This window comes from Amblyomma americanum, chromosome 8 (assembly GCF_052857255.1).
Source record: "Amblyomma americanum isolate KBUSLIRL-KWMA chromosome 8, ASM5285725v1, whole genome shotgun sequence".
NCBI lineage: Eukaryota > Metazoa > Arthropoda > Arachnida > Ixodida > Ixodidae > Amblyomma > Amblyomma americanum.
Window position 1 is genome coordinate 42,549,728 of NC_135504.1, and position 18,894 is coordinate 42,568,621.

The 18,894-nt window shown below is 47.7% G+C and overlaps 1 protein-coding gene across 1 annotated transcript in view; it reads left to right on the forward strand.

Moving 5' to 3' along the window:
* The window catches only part of LOC144100250 (protein 5NUC-like), an 85,190-nt gene that overhangs the window by 34,013 nt on the left and 32,283 nt on the right, over positions 1-18,894 (forward strand). The window contains exon 3 of the mRNA XM_077633259.1: positions 1,668-1,893. Within this exon, the coding sequence (XP_077489385.1) occupies positions 1,668-1,893 (226 nt within the window). The remainder of the gene's footprint in view (positions 1-1,667; positions 1,894-18,894) is intronic.

Below are 18,894 nucleotides of genomic sequence, written 5' to 3' on the forward strand. Positions count from 1 at the left end.
TACCGGTACTCACTTATGGGACAGAAACGTGGAGGCTAACGAAAACGGTTAAACTTAAGGACAGCGCAGCCAGCTATGGAAAGAAAAATGATAGGTGTAACGTGTAGAGACCAGAAGCGGAGAGAGTGGGTGAGGGAACAAACGCGGGTTAGTGATACCCTAGTTGATATCAAGAGGAAGAAATGGGCTTGGGCAGGGCATTTAATGCGAAGGCAAGATAACCGATGGTCCTGAAGGGTAACAGAGAGGATTCCAAGAGAAGGCAAGCGTAGCAGGGAGTGGCAAACAGTTAGATGCGTGGGTGAAATTAAGAAATTCGCATGCTACGGTGGCCGCAGGCCTTCGCCCTGCAGTGGGCATAGTCTGGCTGGTGATGATGCTGATCATCACTTCATAATGCTTTGTGATTTTTGATGACGATGATGAATTTTTTATGGTGCAAGGGCATCTACGGCCAAATAGCGCTATGGCACAAAGTATTTTCGACTACTCAACGTGCGGTTGAAGACCCATTTCCCAAGCATTTCACCCCAAATATGCCAAGCACCAAGGCAGGGGAAAGCTTGTACCTATTGTATCACCGATGGGTACCCGGAGGCACTGGGGATCGAGCCCCGCACCTCCCGCATGCGAGGCGGATGCTCAACCACTTGGCCACCGCTGCGGTCTTTGTGATTTTCCGTGGCATTGGAATGGGTACTTAGAATTTCATTTTTTTTAAATTGAACCGAGCCACAATGTTTAACTGCACAGCAAGGTGCTAAAGCTTCATGTTCTCGGAGGAAACTTGGCTTCGATTGAGACCTCTACATTGCAGTCCTAAGTTCAACCATCTGCTGCTTATAACTTTGGAACCTTTTAAGGCGGTTTAAGATTTAGGCTGCAAGCAACTTTGTGCTAGATCATTGCAGAGATATGCCAGCATGTTCTTTCTTATTTTAGTATTCCAGTTTTTTTATTCATAAATCGGATATCCTTGTGCAGCGTAGACGGGCTCCATAATTTATTTCAATGAGCACATTTCAAAGATCAACTAAGTATAGGTTCTACGAGTAAGAACTGTATTGTCTCTTAATAATTTAAGCCTCAGACTTCATTGAACATGATGTGAACATTTTGTTCTATGTTCGCTACATTAATCAATGAAAAAAAATATATACCTGAAGGTTTCGGGATGCTAGTCGCATGTCCAGAAGCCTCATGTCGAGAGCCAGCCAGGTGTTAACAAAAACTCGGGGGTGGGGGGACTAATGCAAACCTTTCCTAGTACCAGGAGGAGAATACTGTGGAGGCCATAATCGGCGAGCAGCTTGTGCATGTCACGTTCCATTTTGAAAAGTCTGAAAGAAATTTTGATTATGCGCCACTTCCTATTCCTCCTGTCCTGCATTAATAAATAATAATAGCGCGCTAGCCACAAACGGTCTCTTTCCTTTGTCACGACGACAGCGCGCTGAAAGCTCTAACCTTTCCTTCTCGAGAGCTGAATATTTACCACGTGAACAATTGGACCACACGTGGTATAGCGAGGCGAGAAAAAAAGGAACACTGCACAGCCCCAAGCATATTCTTCATCATCATCTTACTTCTCACCCTCACCTGCTTATTTCCGCATCGTACCGTGTAAACGTTCTCCCTTTAAATGAGTGAATACTTGCCTTCTACAGTGCCTTGGAAATCACGAATTTGACGATGGACCGGAAGGATTGGCACCGTTCCTCCTCAAAATGAAGGAAGCGAACGTCACTGTTCTAGGGACTAACCTGAACACTTCCATGGAACCCCTCTTCGAGAACATCACCCTGCCTAAGCACATAGTGTACAACATATCAGGGACGCAAGTGGCTTTGCTGGGAGTCGTCACCACGGAAACCAATACCATTGCTAGGCCAGGTAAGACCTTACTCATTGGTGAGACGGGCGAATTAATTTTTTTCCACGTGACTCATCGTCCCGTAACGACCACTGAAGAGCCATTAGAGCACTATTTGCAACGCGTGCCGACAACAATGAAGGGATATTGCCAAATGTGGTGTCACGAGACAGGCAACGGAACTTCCAGCAAAAAGAAAACTCATTTTTCCTGCCTACCAAGTATCCATAAAACTGCAGCTTTGCGAAAGTATTTAAGACCTCACATATTCATCGCGGTGAAAAATGTTCCCAGTGAACCTCGTTTTGTTGTAGGTACGAATTGCGCACAAAAGACACACACAGGAAAAAGCACGAGGGAAACTCAAAGAGCGCAAACTATCAACTGGTGTTGATTAGATTCAGTGCCGCTTTTATAGGCAGTGTGCACACGTGCGTACGAAGAGGGGAAGGAGAGGAAAAGAAGGCAAATCAACCCTGCGCGACAATCCATCAAAACCGCTCCAAAAAATTCTCATTCTCCAAAATTCTCCAAAAAATCCATGAAAACCGCTCCAAAAAAAGCGTCGTTTTGCTTCCTCTTTACGCTTGCTTTCGCTAAACATGATATTCTGTGCGGTGTTTATCAGCTGCTTCAATCTGCAAAAACGGAGCCCTCTTTATACGCTGATTTCTTCAATCGCAAAAGGTCTGCGACCTCTGTCGTCCTCTGTGGCATTGTCATATTTGATTACTGTATTTTTATTTGCGGAAACACTGCAAGTTGCTGCGAGAGAAGCCGTGGTGGAGGCCTCCGGATTAGTGTCCTTCACCGGGGGTTCTGCACCCGAACTGACGTCGTACAGTACAGAGTCGTCTTTTACATCTTGCCTCCTTCGAAATGTAGTCGTAGTTCGAATAAGCAGAGTAGCAGAACGCCGTAACCACTGAGCTACATCGGGGAGTGGGCAGGGCTAGTGCTATTCTTTGTGCTTCATCTTAGTTTGTCTGCCTGAATCGAACCCATTATCTGTTATTTTGTTGTGCAAAGCAGAAACAAGCAAAACACGAAATCCAGACTGTCTGGAAGCTGATAGCACAAAATTACGGAGGGCACTTGAGATTTCTTCGTGCTTTTGAGGATGGCCGCTAGGGGGCCGAGGCGAGCGGACGTATGTCACGTCGGCTCTGTCTTCCTGCAGTGATTTCTAGCGGCAAATGTTGTCGGATCGACCAGAGCTGGTTAAAATCGCCAATCGGGAGTTTAGAGGACTCTGCGGACACCAGCGTTTTTTCCGTAAGTGGATTTTTCGCCATTTTGGAACCAAACGTCTGCCAGCCGTGTGCCGACGCGCTAACCCGAACGCCGGCCACTAGGCCTAACGAGGGCTAAGGCTTACCGAGGCCCCCGGTGCCGCCGCGTCAGCTGTGCGGCAGCCAACAGGAGGTATGAATATCGCCGTGGAAGGTCACAGCGCCGAAAAGGGCGAGCTCGACGCCCTAGATTTGATCACTGTACTCAACAAATGCAACCTCGAGGAGAAATGGGCACGGAAAACCAAGCTCGTCTCAGAAGAAATGAAATTGATAGACACCCCACCACCATCAGCGAAACGCAACGTCAAACAGCAAGCGGAGAAATCGATCGCCTCGAACCAAGTCAAGCTTCCCGAGAATGGCTGGAGAATCATTTTCCGCCCCAAGGGAGGCATGGTAGTCAAAAAGTACGATGGATCAACCCTGACCGAAGCCATACATGTAAGTGCGAAGATTGAATGGAACAAAGCGTGCCAGCTCGTCAAGAACGAGAAGCAAGGCATTTTGGTCTTCTTCACGCCCAACACGGAGGCAAGAGACAAGCTCCTACGCCTCACACATCTGGACATTGAAGGAAAAATGCACGAGGTGACCGTTCACCTGGCAGTACCCGACGACTTCTCGAGATGAGTCATCCACGGAATAGTACTCACGACCTCACTGCAAAAGATCAAGCAGGGGATAGCAGAACATGAGGAGAACCCCCAGGTGCTGGAGATCAGACGACTAGGACAGAGCAAGACCATCATGCTCAGATTCACCACCAAGGAGGTACCGAGGAAAATCAAGTGTCTAGGTGCCATCTTGAACTGTTGTTTGTACAAGAAAAAGTACGACGTATGTTATAAGTGCGGAGACCTGGGACACCGATCCGACGTATGCGAGAGCAACGAGGAGACGTGCAGAGGCTGCGGCATCCCCAACACAACCGAGGGACACGACTGCAACCCCACCTGCAAGCTTTGTGGCCAGCCGCACCCCACCGGCGACAGAACCTGCAAGGAGATCTTCAGAACCCCATACATCGTTAAGGAACGACAATGGGAGAAGCTCCAGCAGCAGGAGGAGGAGGAGAAGAAACTACCAGAGCATCGCAGCAGGGGGGACGCGAGCAAGACGCGGACCACGAGCAAGGAGCGACGCCGGTCTACATCCTTTCCGAGGCTACCGCAGCAGGCCACCCCAACCCCGCCCAAGAAGCAAGGGGCACCACCCACCAAAAAGGTAGGCTGGGAAGCGGGGAATTCCCATGACTCAGACATAGTGAGGGAGCTCAAAGTGCAAATGAAACAAGAACACGAAATGATGAAACAGCAACAGGAGCAATGGAAACTTTACCAGGAGCAAACACAGGCTCAGATGCAGGAGCTCCGTAATCACATTATCGAGTTGCAAAGGGAGAACACTGAGCTCAAAGCTCAACTCAGACAACCGGAAGCGCATCAGGAGGCCATGGAAGATAAGTCGTCCGAATCCGAGCCAGAGGTACCGCCACCGCCAAAGAAACGAGTTAAAAAGACCGATTCGGGCCTTACGAAGACCGAGGGCAGGGCAGACAAACTTGAGGCAGACATGCAGCAACTAAAAGAGGTAGTACAACAGGCGGCCATAGCTACCCAGCGTAACGCGGAGAGGATAGACCAACTTTCCGTCCAGCTCAGCCAACTAGTTATTCCAATGGGAACTAGAATTGACCAACTGGCAGAACAGCAAAAACAAATCCTTCTGCGGTTGAATCATGGCCAGACTCAACACTAGGGCAAACACAATATGGCAATGGAACTGTAGGGGCTTTACAAAAAAAAAAATAAACGTTCTCCAAGCCTACCTTGCGGGACGCGATGGTCCCGACATCATCGCGTTGCAAGAATGTGGGAAAAATGCTAAACTGAGCGGATACAAAAACGTACCCAGGCCAGTCGCCAAACACGCAGACTGCTGCCCTGGTGAAGAGAAATATCACTGTCATGCAGCATGAGGTAGGATGCACGCAGATTGACTATGTGTTAACGGAGATTATACCGCAGAGGCGGAAAGAACGCAGCTTGCTAGTCTTGAACGTCTACAGCTCTCCTAAATTTAGGAAAGGCTGCGGCTTCAGGGAGGTCTTTGTCAAAGCGCAAGCACTGGCACAAGGTCAGCAGCGTCTCGTAATAGTAGAAGATTTTAATGCGCCACACCAAGCATGGGGATACAACCACTCCCAGATAAAAGGGAGGGAAGTATGGGACGCCATGACACAGTGCAATTTAACCCTCCTTAACGATCCGCTCGCACCGACGAGGCAGGGGAACAGCGTTTCATACGACACCTCCCCCGACCTGGCCATGATAGGAGTGGACGTTGAGGCTACATGGCACAACACGAGAGAAAACCTAGGCAGTGATCACAGAATCATAGATATCCAAAACGGGGTCAACATCAAACGGGAAAGGAAAACCCTCAAATCCATCAATTGGCAGTCCTTCCGCGCCAACGGAGGGGGTTGCGGGGAGATCACCGACATAGCTGAATGGGCCAATGGCATTAAGTAGCCGTGCAAAGCAGCTGAGGAGGAAGTGGAATTTGATGAGGAACAAAACTGGGTTGACAGCCACATGAGACAACTGTGGCAAAAGAAAAAAGAGGCAGAAACCGAGCTCGCCCAAAAAAGGGGCAACCGTAACCTGAGAAGGAGAATAGCTGCTCTCAACAAGGAAATTGAGAGCCATGCCCAAACACTAAATAGAAAACACTGAAACGACATCTGCGATAGACTAGACGGCCAATTAAGCTCCGTCACCACCTGGAAACTATTGCGACACCTCCTGGACCCAGGCAGCGCCAAAGCTGAGACCAGGAGAAAAATGCAAAGACTAGCCCACAATTTCCAAGGATCGGAGGAGGAGATGATCAACCAGATAAAAGAGAGGTACATAGGGGAAACAAACACCGAAACATTGCCCGACTATAGCGGCGAAAACAACGAGGAGCTAGACCAACCAATCTCCATAAGAGAAGTCCAAGCGGCCTTAAACAAGCTCCGCGGAAAAACTGCGGCTGGCCCAGATGGGATCAGCAATAAGATGCTTAGAAATCTCGATGACGACTCCTTCCAGCAACTAACAGCATTCATTCAAAAGTGTTGGGAACAGGGATAGATACCCGGGGAGTGGAAAACAGCAAATCTAGTCCTCATCCCCAAACCTGGAAAAGAACTCAAACTTGAGAACCTTAGGCCAATATCGTTAACCTCCTGTGTAGGCAAGCTCATGGAGCACGTCATACAGAATAGGCTCAACGGATACTTGGAAGGTAAGGAACTCTACCCAGACAGCATGGTCGGATTCAGACAATAACTGTCCAGAAACGATGTCATGCTACAATTCAAAGAACAAGTATTGGAAAGGAAGACTAGCGACTCGAGAGTCATAGTGGGGCTTGACGTTAGCAAAGCGTTTGACAACGTCAAACACCAAGCGATCCTGTCGCACCTCAATCACCTAAATGTAGGACTCAAGCTATACAACTGTATCAAAAGCTTCCTCACGGACCGAACGGTAAACATAAAAATCGGGGGCACAATAAGAAAAAACATTATGCTAGGCAACAAGGGAACACCGCAGGGATCGGTGCTCTCTCCTATTCTTTTTAACATTGCAATGATCGGGCTGCCAGAACGACTCAGAAAGCTAGAGGGCCTCTGCCACACTCTCTACGCTGATGAACTCACCCTTTGGGTTGACAGAGGGGGGAGCGATGGGAAAATAGAAGACACCCTACAAAGGGAAATATGGGAAACGGAAAGCTATCTGAGACCCATAGGGCTAAAATGCTCACCGGAAAAGTCGGAGATGCTAATCATGAGCCAGCAGCAGGTTAATATCCAGCTCCTGGTCAACAACACCCCGGTCCCAAGGGTGAACAAGATCAGGATACTGGGTATGTGGATACAACAAAATGGGAGAAACACCGAAACAATAAACCGACTTGAAGCCACGACCAACCAAACATGCAGGCTTCTCAAGAGGATAGCAAACAAAAACGCGGGGATGAAGGAGGCGAACCTACTTAGGCTTGTTCATTCTTTCATTATTAGCCGAATCACCTACGCTATCCCGTACCTAAAGACAACTAAAGCAGAGAGAGACAAGGTAGACATTCTCATCAGGAAAGGGGTAAAAACTGCCCTAGGTTTACCAGCGTGCACATCAACCGAGACGATCCTCCACCTAGGAGTGTCGAACACACTAGAGGAAATGTGCGAGGCTAAACTCACGGCACAATATGTCAGACTAACTGGCAGCAAAACGGGCAGATCCATCCTTAGGAAACTGGGCTACCAAAACCCAGAATCACGAGAGAGGATAACCACCATCCCCAAAGAGATTGCCAACAAATTAAGAATACCCCCCATCCCTAGAAACATGCACCCCATACACAACGAGGAACGCAGGAGAAGCAGAGTTTAAAGACTCCAAAGCTCCCTCCTCCAAAAACAAGGGGTTGTGTACACCGATGCGGTAGAGTACCTAGAAGGCCACTACGCTGCAGTAGTAGTGAGCGACAAAGGCGAGCTAATCTCAGGCTGTAGCGTAAGACACTCTTCACCAGAGGAGGCAGAGATGGCGGCGATTGCCCTGGCAATCACAAACCCATCAACTAGAATTATCATCACCAATTCTAAAACTGTAATCAAAGCCTATGACAACGGTCAAGTGTCCAAAGAGGCCGGCAAAATTCTGCAAGCAGGCAAGGAGAACGTACCTAACGACCTAGTTAGCATAATATAGGCACCCGCCCATAGTGGACTCACAGGGAACGAGATCGCCAACGAGGTCGCCCGAGCACTCACACACCGGGCCCCAGCGCACGCAGAATACTCCCTGTCCAAAAAGCGACACTTAATCACTTACAGTGAAATTCTAGAACACTACAGAATGGGGAGGAGAACACTGCCTCCCCCCCCATACATCTCTCACAAAGAAGGAAGAAGTAACCTGGCGAAAACTGCAGACGGGTACTTTTCCAAACCCGTATGTCCTACACAAATGGCATCCCGAGGTGTACTCTTCAATTTGCAAAAACTGTGAAGACATAGCGACCCTAAATCACATGCTGTGGGCTTGCCCAGCGCTAAATGGTCGACATGGAAACACAGAGTCATGGGAATCCTCCCTCCATAGCCAGGAAGAACAAGTACAGCGACAAGTCATCGGTCATGCCCAGGCCGCCGCCGGAAGTCAACTGATTCCGGCTGACGTCTAGTGGGGGAGGCAGACGGTGAAAGGGGAGCTGCGTCTCACCCATCACCCATACTCTCTGACGGGTGCAAAAAAATGCTTTCTCTCTCTCTTCCGTGCTTTTGAATGAGAAAACATTGTTTTTCATTTCTATTTCCATTTGCATTGTTTTTATTTTTTCTATCTAATGATACGCTTACTCATTCTTATTATTTCTATGGGCTGTTGAGCCCGAGTACGCCGGTTCGATTCCAAACAGCGGCGGCCGCATTCCGATGGAAACGAAAAGCTAAAGACTCCAATGTGCTCTGCGATTTCGGCGCACGCCAGCTGGTCGAAATCATTGCGGTGCCCTCCACTATGCCTCCTAGCGCTGAGCACTTTGCTTTGGCATATAAAGCGTCAGCAATAATTATTGTTTCACTGCGATTTGCGCGAACTTTGGCAACATATTTCAAATCATAGCACGCTAAAGTGTGTTTGCGGTGTGGTCAGCTATGATTTGCTTTAAAACATTTTTGATCTCTGTCTGCTCCCTGGAAGTAGGCGCCAGCAACAGATGCTTTGCGCAACCGACGTAGCAGACTAAAAGAGAGGTCAGAGATAGATGACCCTTGAAATATGTCGTGCGGCAAGATGTTTAGGGCGGCATTCGCAAGCGTACCTTCAGCCTCATTTTCAAGTGCGTTCGGCCTCCTTCTTTCCTTTGTCGGGGATGTTTTTCTGAGAGCTATTTCGACGCACCTGGCACAGCCTTGCTGCGGCCGCGTGCCCCGACTGATCGTGGCGAAGGCGCCGATAGGCATGGGATGTGCGTGCACGCGGCGGTCAATCCGCCTTTTTCATGTTCCTGTGCTGCCACCTCGCGTACAACGCTGGAAGCTCACTGGTAGGGTACTGTGCGCCCAACCCGGCCGGAGTGAGTGCCGCTGCGGAGCACGTTTTCTAGGAATCTGTCAACGATGGCGTGTCCTGGGCAGCACCTGGTGCCTGGAGGATTTCTAGGATTGACTGGTGGCTGTGTGCGAAGTCCGAGGCAGGCTGCTGAGCCCACCGAAGAGCAAATTCTTCAGTATATTCGATCATGCGGCATGCGATGCGATCGCCAGCTGAGCAAGGGCCGCCACTTCAGAGATGAAGGCTACATTCGGAACATAATGTTCAATGAAATATCCCCGATCAGTGAGAATGGCGTTTTCAGCTGTATATGCCTGCCATCCATGAAAGGTGGATACTACATCATGCACGCCGTAGCACAGAAAACGACTGGGGACAACAGTTTTCACAATCCCGCCGCGGTGGCTGAGTGGTTATGGCGCTCGGCTGCTGGCCCGAAAGACGCGGGTTCGATCCCGGCCGCGGCGGCAGAATTTCGATGGAGGCGAAATTCTAGAGGCCCGTGTACTGTGCGATGTCAGTGGACGTTAAAGAACCCCAGGTGGTCGAAATTTCCGGAGCCCTTCACTACGGCGGCCCTCATAGCCTGAGTCGCTTTGGGACGTTAAACCCCACTAAACCAAACCAAACCAAGTTTTCACAAGCAATCGTTGTGCTCAAACGCTTCCGAATAGCTACACGAGCGATAAAAGCACAAGCGTACTCGCATTTTAATTTATTTTCCCACAGCACACCGCTGCATAGGTTAAACAAGCATGCGCGTCCATAAAGACGTACGCGAGAAGCGCACATTGAGCCATTCCGACGAAACCACGCAGAGCTAGCTTTTCATCATGGATATGATGCGAATACACGCATAACGGACCTTCTGCTTCTTCTGCCTCTTAATATATGGCACGTATCCACATGGTGGTATTGGCCAAGATGTAGTGGCATAAACAAGGAAATTTCCTTAGGAGATTACGACAAAATTGTAGCACCATGCGTGAATGCTCTCGTAGCCTCTTTTTCGTTGTCCGCTCCACCGCGCGTTGAAAGCGGCTCACAGCACTTGCCCATTTGGCATTCTTGCTTGGGAAAGCTAAAAGCGTCGGAAAGAAGTCTGGGTGCCGCGGTGACATTCGAGGCCTTCCTGCCCATCAATAAAACATTTCGTGATCGACTGCACACTCATTTAGCCACAGTACCTCGTCCGCACCTGTCACAAAGTGATTCCCGCACAGTCTTGACGGTGCCCAATGGCGGCCACGATCGTCGAGCCGGCGAACGGCTTTTATCCACGCTTCACGTCGAAGGCGGTCCCGGGAAGCATTCGGAAAGCGAAAAAATCCGAGTTTGCTTCCCTTTACATATTGGGCAATGCAGCTGTATGCAACACATGTCGTAGGCATTGCCAAATGCGTCGCACTGAACGCCCGACGGCTGCAGCAACGCACCCCGCGTAGGAAGCCGGTTTGTTTACACTTCCACGGCCGGTCTCGAGTGGCGCGCGACCCTTCCAATATGTTTCGCGACACCGCCGCCAGGGGATGGGCGCATGCGCAGTCGCGTCGTGAAATAGGCGGATTGATAGTGGACGAACGCGCTCCACCGACAACGACCAAGGTACGCGAGGAGGACGGGAGTACGAAGACCGCTACATGAAGCTACGTGACGAATTGAAAACACTTGTTTAGTTTTTGCACGATATTTATGTATTATAACACGAAATACCATCCCTAAAACATTCTTATCAAGACCCAACATCGCCCCAGCTATACCTTGATGAATGCAAAAGCAGAGAAAAATAGAATTGAACTGGCGCAACAAGTAACCACAAGGCTTTTAGTCCCTGGCTAAGGCTCCACGATTACCACTTCAGATAGTACACGTCACGCATCTTTTTAGCCGGCAACAACTTGAATGCTTGGCGGTGATTCACCTGTGCGGTCATGCAGCTCGCGCAGTAGAGATAACGGTTTGGCACAGGAAGTTTAGAAACGGCGCACGTGATCAGTGGTTCACTGCTATCGCAAGAGCCTAACGATTCGGAAGACACTGCTGCACCAAAGAAACATGGGTATAATAGAAGGGCTCTGAAGGCAAACTGGGTTGCAGGCCGTCATCATCATTATCAGCCTGACTACGCTCACTACAGAGCAAGAGCCTCTACCAATCCTCTCCAATTAACTCTTATGGATGTCCATATTTTGCATATATGACAGTGTGAGGCATCCTCACTACAGAAGTTCTCAAGAGGGTAAAAAGGAGGCATTAGCGTCGTCATCATCGTCAGCAGCAGCTAGCTGCATCCCCTCCAGGACAAAGACCCCTCCTAATGATCTCCAATCATTCCTGTGTTGTGCCAGACACCGCCACCTTTTCTCGGTGATCATTTCCATCTATAGGCTTTACTTTCGGCAGACCAAGCCTACGGTTTGCTTCCCCTTATATCCCAAATATTAATCCTCAGAATTACTGGCTAGATTGGAACAACAATTCTCTACATACCCGACGCGAAACGAAGAATTATATATAGCTAACAAATGCCGTACTGCACAAAAAAACGTGTGAAAAAGAGAGGAGAGAGCCTCAGAGTGCTTATTCAATACTTCAACAAGAGGACATGTCTTGCCAGAGGAAGACCAGTTCTCTTCTCGAAACGTTGGTCAAGAATCATAAGCTCCTCCTCCTTTTGTTCACCTTGATTGCGCGGTCAAGTAACACATCCCACTTCTCTCTATCTACCCTGAATGCCGTTCTGATCATGAAAAACATGTTAAAATTTAAATTGCAGACATTGATAAATTATTACATGGAGGACAAAAGTACTGATGTAGAATTTATTTCCTTGAAGAATCTGAATTATAGTTTTTGCTAAGGTAGGAGTGCAACAATGGTTTTTCTTATATTTTGGAACGTTTTCCCATTTGTTTCAAGGTGTGTTTTATTCAGCGCTTTTATTTCAATCATCCTGAATTTAAGGTCTGTCCCACAAAATATTAAAGTTATTACTAGATGTCTTACTTATAATAAACTGCACATCTCCAACCAAAAATGTTAACTTTAACCCAACGTTTCGAAGCCGACTCGGCTCCTTCTTCAGGGGTGACTGAGGGCAGTAGCTAGCGTCTTTTAAGTATGGAGGGGAGGGGGGGGGGGTGCGAAAAGAACGACAGCTGTGTCGCGCAAGGCGCGGGGGAGGGGGAGGAGTTTTAGGCTGTTAGTCACGCTGGCGCACTGCAGGGAGGTGCTTAATGGCGACTTTTTTTCGTTGCGTTGAAGAGCGAAGCCGCTGGGCATATACTGAGGGCAGGTTTCCTTTTGTGCAGTTGATATTGTTCGGGGTGGTTTGGATATGCCAGGATTCCAGAAGGAGCCTCTTGTGGTAATTTGTTTCGGTTCCGAGGATGCGGGTCTCTGCAAAGTTGATTCTATGGTTGGAGTCCTCGGAATGTTCGACTACTGGATTGCGCTCTCCTGTGAACTTGCGGACGTCGTTCTTATGTTGCCTAACTCTTTCTTTGAAATTTTTGGTTTCGCCGATGTAGCCTGCGTCGCAGTCGGCGCATGGAATTTGGTAGACAATGCCTTCGGCTCTTTCTCTCTGCGGCCGGTCTTAGTGAACAGGTAGGCAAAGCGCAACAGTGTTTGTGCGCTTGTGCGCAACCTGGAGACCCGATTTTTTCAGGATTCGGGCGATGGTTTCGCTGACACCTCCGACATAAGGTAAAGTGACGTATTTTGGTGGTGGCGTTGGTCATTGTGCGTTGATTTCTCGAACAATTTGGTGTTTTTGACGTCGAATGGTTTTTCGAATAAAGCCTTTTGGGTAGCCGTTCATGATGAGTTCTTTGAATATCGTGCGTTGTTCTTTTTTTCTGTCAAGTTCTGTGCTGCAGTGTGTCAATTCTTCTGAACAGCGTGTTCACCACTGATGCTTTATGGACTGTCGGGTGGTTCGAAGAGAAGTGGAGATACCGGCCTGAGTGGGTTGGTTTGCGGTATACGGAGAATTGAAGGGTATTGTCGTTTCGGGACACGAGGACGTCCAAAAACGGCAGGGAGTTTTCTTGTTCCGCCTCTAGCGTGAACTGAATGTCATGTTCTACGGAGTTTAAATGACGAAGGAAATTTTGGGTCTCAGATTTTTTGATGACGGCGAAGCAGTCGTCGACATACCTGAGGAAAATCTTTGGTTTCGGGTGGAATAAATTGAGGGCTCGCTGTTCGAAGTGTTTCATTGTTAAATTGGCCATGACGACAGAGATGGATGATCCCATTGGTGTTCCTTTCGCTTGTCGGTAAAATTCCCCGTTTGACAAGAAGTATGCGTTTGATAGGCACAACTCCAGGAGGCGGCACACATCATTTACACTCAGCGGGGTTCGTGCACTGAGTGTGTGACGCCCTACAACGCGACGACACACTCAGCGCACGAACCCCGCAGAGTGTAAATGATGTGTGCCGCCTCCTGGAGTTGCGCCTATCAAACACATACTTCGTGTCAAACGGGAGAGACATCGCCAAGTAGCTTATCATAGCTTGAGAGCCCCTGCGCTCCGATCTATAAATATCTTCTTTGTAATTTCTTTCTCATGGTCTTAATCGGTCGGCCGTACTTGGTCCAGGCACTAGTAATACATCGCTATCTATCTTAACCTTCTTCTCCCTGGCCAAACTGCTAAGACTCCGCTGTACTTTGCCTGCCATGTCTTGCCACACATATCCTGTCATTTGTTTGCACAGCTATGTCATCAGCTACTCTGCAATTACAAATGTTTCCTCCGTTAATTCTTACGCCTAGCTCGTTGGAGCTCAACATTCTTGACTAATGTTCTCGGGCTAGTTGGCCAGATTCTTCATTCGCCATGACAGGTTTTTGCGCAAAAAAAAAAGCTCACATGTGTCGTCTTTTTTGCGGAAAAAACCTGTCATGGCAGCTGAGCAACCTTGTTACGGTAGCTAGAAGGCAAGCAGTTAATAACAAATTAGATATTTTTTGCCTTGCACCCCTTGTGATCATTACTTTCTCACACCTCCTATGAAGGGCTATGTTTGCCGCGCTATGCGGGAGTCATTTTTGTGGAACAATGTTTACACATCGCCTGTAATGCGGTCAATGAAGGATGCAAAAGGGGAACTCCGTGGCTTACTTTCCAGCGATAGCCTCAGAAGTGGTGTTACGACCTCCGGGGCCCACGAGAGCATTGTTTATGCTCCGTAGGCAGCACATAAGATCTCGGCGCGGCTTTTTGATGTCGTCAAACATTCTCCAAACCATTTCGCTCCCCTCTTTAGTCGATATACGATTTACGATCACGACAAATGGTCTACAGCGCAGAACACAAGGGACGACACAGACTTCCTGTGTCGTGCAAAACATTAAAACTTTATCCATGAACCATCAATTAGCCTGAACCGTCATCTTATTGTATTTGAGAGCAACCACAGAGAATTCAGTGATCCTTATTGAAGTAGAACTAAGTTACCATACAAGAAAAACGTAGAACTCTAGCCACGAAAGGAAATTTGAACACCGCGGATACACTCATATCACTCACTTTCACAGCAGGCCTGTACTCTAGCACGATCTTAAAAAAGTTGCAGAACTTCTCTTCCCGCACTCCTAAACAGCTTTCGCACCTGCTACTCTGCTAAGCACTGGCACTCGGCGTGACCACTGCGAAGGAGTAAAATTCTTTTTGAATGGTACTAAATGAAGGCACAGCGCACGAAAGACGGGACTGAGAAAGAGAAACACAGCGCTGTGTATTGAATGATTTTTGAATTATTTGCCGTAGGCTGAAGAAGATTCTCTGGGATGAGCGTGGAAGTAAAAAGCAATGCCCAGGGTTGTTTTGTTTTTCTTTTTTTTGCTTCAAAGAGTATACGCTTACGTGTAAGGCTACGTGTGATCATTACCGTCATTCTCGCCAGTGGCATCAGCTGAGAAAACAATGCGGGAGAAGAAACGGCCCTTCCAGTGGCCTCCTCTGAAAAAAATGCCGCGTTGTGCCAGCAGCAGGCGCCGCTACTGACTAGCTAGGGTTCAAAATTGCATCATAATAGCCTAGTGTACCCTAGGCGACGACAAACCACAAACACTCTAACCGCAATCACTGGCAAAACAGAGGTGTCCTCGATCAAGGATTGATTTTTTATTTATTTATTTATTTCAAATACACTAATGGCCCTGCGAGCATTATTGAGGGCAGTGATAAAAGGCGTACAATACCACAGATGGTAAGAATGGGAATACGTTCACGGATTACAACAGTACGTATGGCTAACTGCACTGAGTATTACACATTTTAGCAATTGTGCACCTGCCTGGAAAACTAGAAGAAACAAAACAAAAACTAACAAAACAAACTACAAATCAGCAAGACAGAGCATTCATGTGGCAGTACAAACCGACGAGCACGCAAATCGTGAGCAAAAAAAGCAAGCACTCAACTTGTCCTCAAAATGCTCTAGACTGTCGGTGAGGGCCACATCTGCTGGCAAGTGATTCCACTTGGATGATGTAGTTGGAAAGAAACAATTTAGGCGAGCCGTAGTCTGACACGGTGCAACGCCGCTTTGCGTGGATGGTCAACGCGCGATGAAACATAGGTGGGCTGAATGAGCAAAGCGTTTTTAAAAACATGATTGAGGTTGTACGTGTTCAAAAAAGGCAGTCATAATATTTTTCGACGCAGTGAAAGTAATGGTAGTGACTATGTATTTTTCATTTGTGTGACGCCTAATGCGTGGTCATAGTTGTAAAGGATAAAACCAGGAGCACGGTTCTCAACAGCTTCCAAAACAGATGTAAGCGACTTAGTTTGAGGGTCTCATATTGACGCTGCGTATTCAACCTTTCAACGAGCCAGTGTTTTACAAAGAAGGAGTTTGACTGAAGTGGATGCACTAGAAAAGTTCGTTTAGGTAACCGAGCTTGCGGTAAGCGTTGCCAGTAATGTAGGTGATACACTGGTTCGAGGATAAGTTTAATGTCAGATGTAAACCGAGGTAATTATACGAGGTAACCGGGGCTAATGAAGCATTCTTGACACTTTAAGAGGCTAGTGGTCAGGCGCGACGACATGAAAAGGGCATGTATTTGCATTTTGGCGATCTAAAACCATTTTTTGTTTAGTGCACCGGTCCGTAACGCAATTAAGATATGGACATCATTAGTGTTTTAATTTCACGGCACAGTATGCAATGCCCTGAAATGATTACAGTTCATTGAATCCTGGGAAGAAAAATAAGAAAGTAAAGCAGACAAACCGCTGGAAAGGATAATGAACGGCACGATACTGATGGAAAAAAGAAATTAAGAAAACCATCAATGAAAAATGAACGCCTTTGAGCGCACGCTGAGCTTCTTTCTTTCTTCTTACAGCTTTCTTCTTTGCGGCTTTCCCAAGCTGAACTATACAGACATTTATAATGAGACAGGCAGATGAAATTGAATGCACTTATCCTTGTTCACAGTGAACAAAAATGGCGGTGGTTTAGCTCTGGTTAAACCTGGAGTGACGCGTTAGCTACAGCTGGCCGAGTGGAACTTGCTCGGCTGAATTGCGAAGTTAGTCTTTCGCCGCTCCGTTTCGCTTTCCTTGTTCATCTTCGCCCCACTTGACACGGCGCATGCGCACAGCTGTGGCGGCTCGGTGTCGCCGGCGCGCCGCGCCGCCGGCAGCAGCAGCTGCTCCACACCACGTGGCTGGGAACGTAACAAACCATGTGGCGAACCACGTGATCAGGCATGGCGCCGTGCCGCGGGCTGCTGCTCCGCACCACGTGACAGCGTGGCGGCGCCGCCACGCTGATGGCTCGAAATGCTACCGTAATGTAGCTATCGCTACAGAAAAAAGAAATGGCGGGGACACTTAACCTCCGCCTTAAGGCTACATCGCGATAGTGTAACGGGTTAATTCCCATATATGCAGAAAGTCATTCTCTACATTACATTCGTACACGCCTAGGAGCCCTCACACACCTCCTGGCACAGCGGTGCAGCCGTTAAGCGTTGCACAACTGCCCTACGATGGCAAGTGTTCCCAGCGGTGAGCGCTGCCCAAGTTGCTCTTCTAGAGCCACCAATCATTCAATCATTCATTTAAATTCTGCCTCCTACGGTGGGCAGTTTGCTCTCTCTCCGCTGGCCAGGCTGTGGCCGTAAGATCATAATACCTAGATGGCCCATCTGCCTCCTAGGTTGCTTTCTGGACATCACCTGCCAGAGCCTTGCTCGTGATTTTTTGCTCACAACGCCGACACTGGATTTTCTGTGTAACGAGGCATTTAACGCTATCACGTTAATAAGTGAAGTCAGTGACCATTGGATGGCTGAGGCAGGCGGAACAACTGAGAGCAGACCAAAAGAAGAAAACAAAAAAGACTGAAATTAAAAATTTCATCCAATACATACAAAAAATCCAGACTAGGCAAAGTGTTTGGTAATATGTCATTAGCAATATAGATAAAATAGATGCAGTAGCCGAAGAGTTCTACAGAAATCTGTACACTAGCCAACGTAATCAGTACGTTAATGAGAGAGGAAATAGAGCACTGCAATGGCACATCCCCCCATTAATGAAAGAGGAACTAAGGAAAGCCTTGGCGAGCAATGGAAAAGGGAAAGCAGCTGGTGAGGATCACGTAACCGCAGATCTCTTATAGGACGGAGGGGAGATTGTGCTAAAAAACGTAGCAACCCTGTATACGCAATGTCTCATGATCTCGAGGGTACCAGAAAGTTGGAAGAATGCTAATATGATCTTAATTCATAAGAAAGGAGACCTCAATGACTAGAACAAATAAAGACCGGCCAGATCACTGTCCGTTACTTGCAAGGTATTTACTAAGGAAATCGCAAATGGAATCAGGATGACCTTAGACTTCAATCAACTAAATGACCAGACAGGCCTTCGTAAAGGATATTCGACAATATACTGTGTTCACACTATCAATGAGGTGAAAGAGAAATCCGCGGAATAAAACCAAACTCTCAATATAGTCTTCATTGATTACTAGAAAGCATTTGACTCAGTGGAAACTTCGGCAGTCATGCAGGTACTGCAGAATCAGGGTGTAGAAGAGCCTTATGTGAAAACACTGGAAGATATCTGCAACAAACGCACAGCTACCATTGTCCTCCATAAAGTCAGCAATAAAATTTCAATAAGGAAGGATGCCAGGCAGGTAGATCTCGCCAGTGCTATTCACCGCCTGTTTACAGGAGGCATTTTGAGGCCAGGATTGGGAACATTTGGGGATAAGAGTTAGCGGAGAATACCTAAGTAGTTTGCGATTTGCTGATGACATTTCCTTGCTAATTTACTAAGGAAATGAGCTGGAAAGCATAATCAGTGAGTTTGACAGGCAGAGCAGAATGGTCGGTCAAAAAATTAACATGCAGAAAACCAAAGTAATGTTCAACAGTCTCGCAAGGGAACAGCAGTTCAGTATTGGTATTGAGGTGCTTTAAGTGGTAAACGGATACTTAGGGCAGGTTGTGACTGTTGATCCGATCATAAGAGGGAAATATCAAGAAATATAGGAATGGGATGGAGCGCATATGACAAGTTCCCTCAGATCATGAATGTTAGTTTACCATTATCCCTCAAGAAAC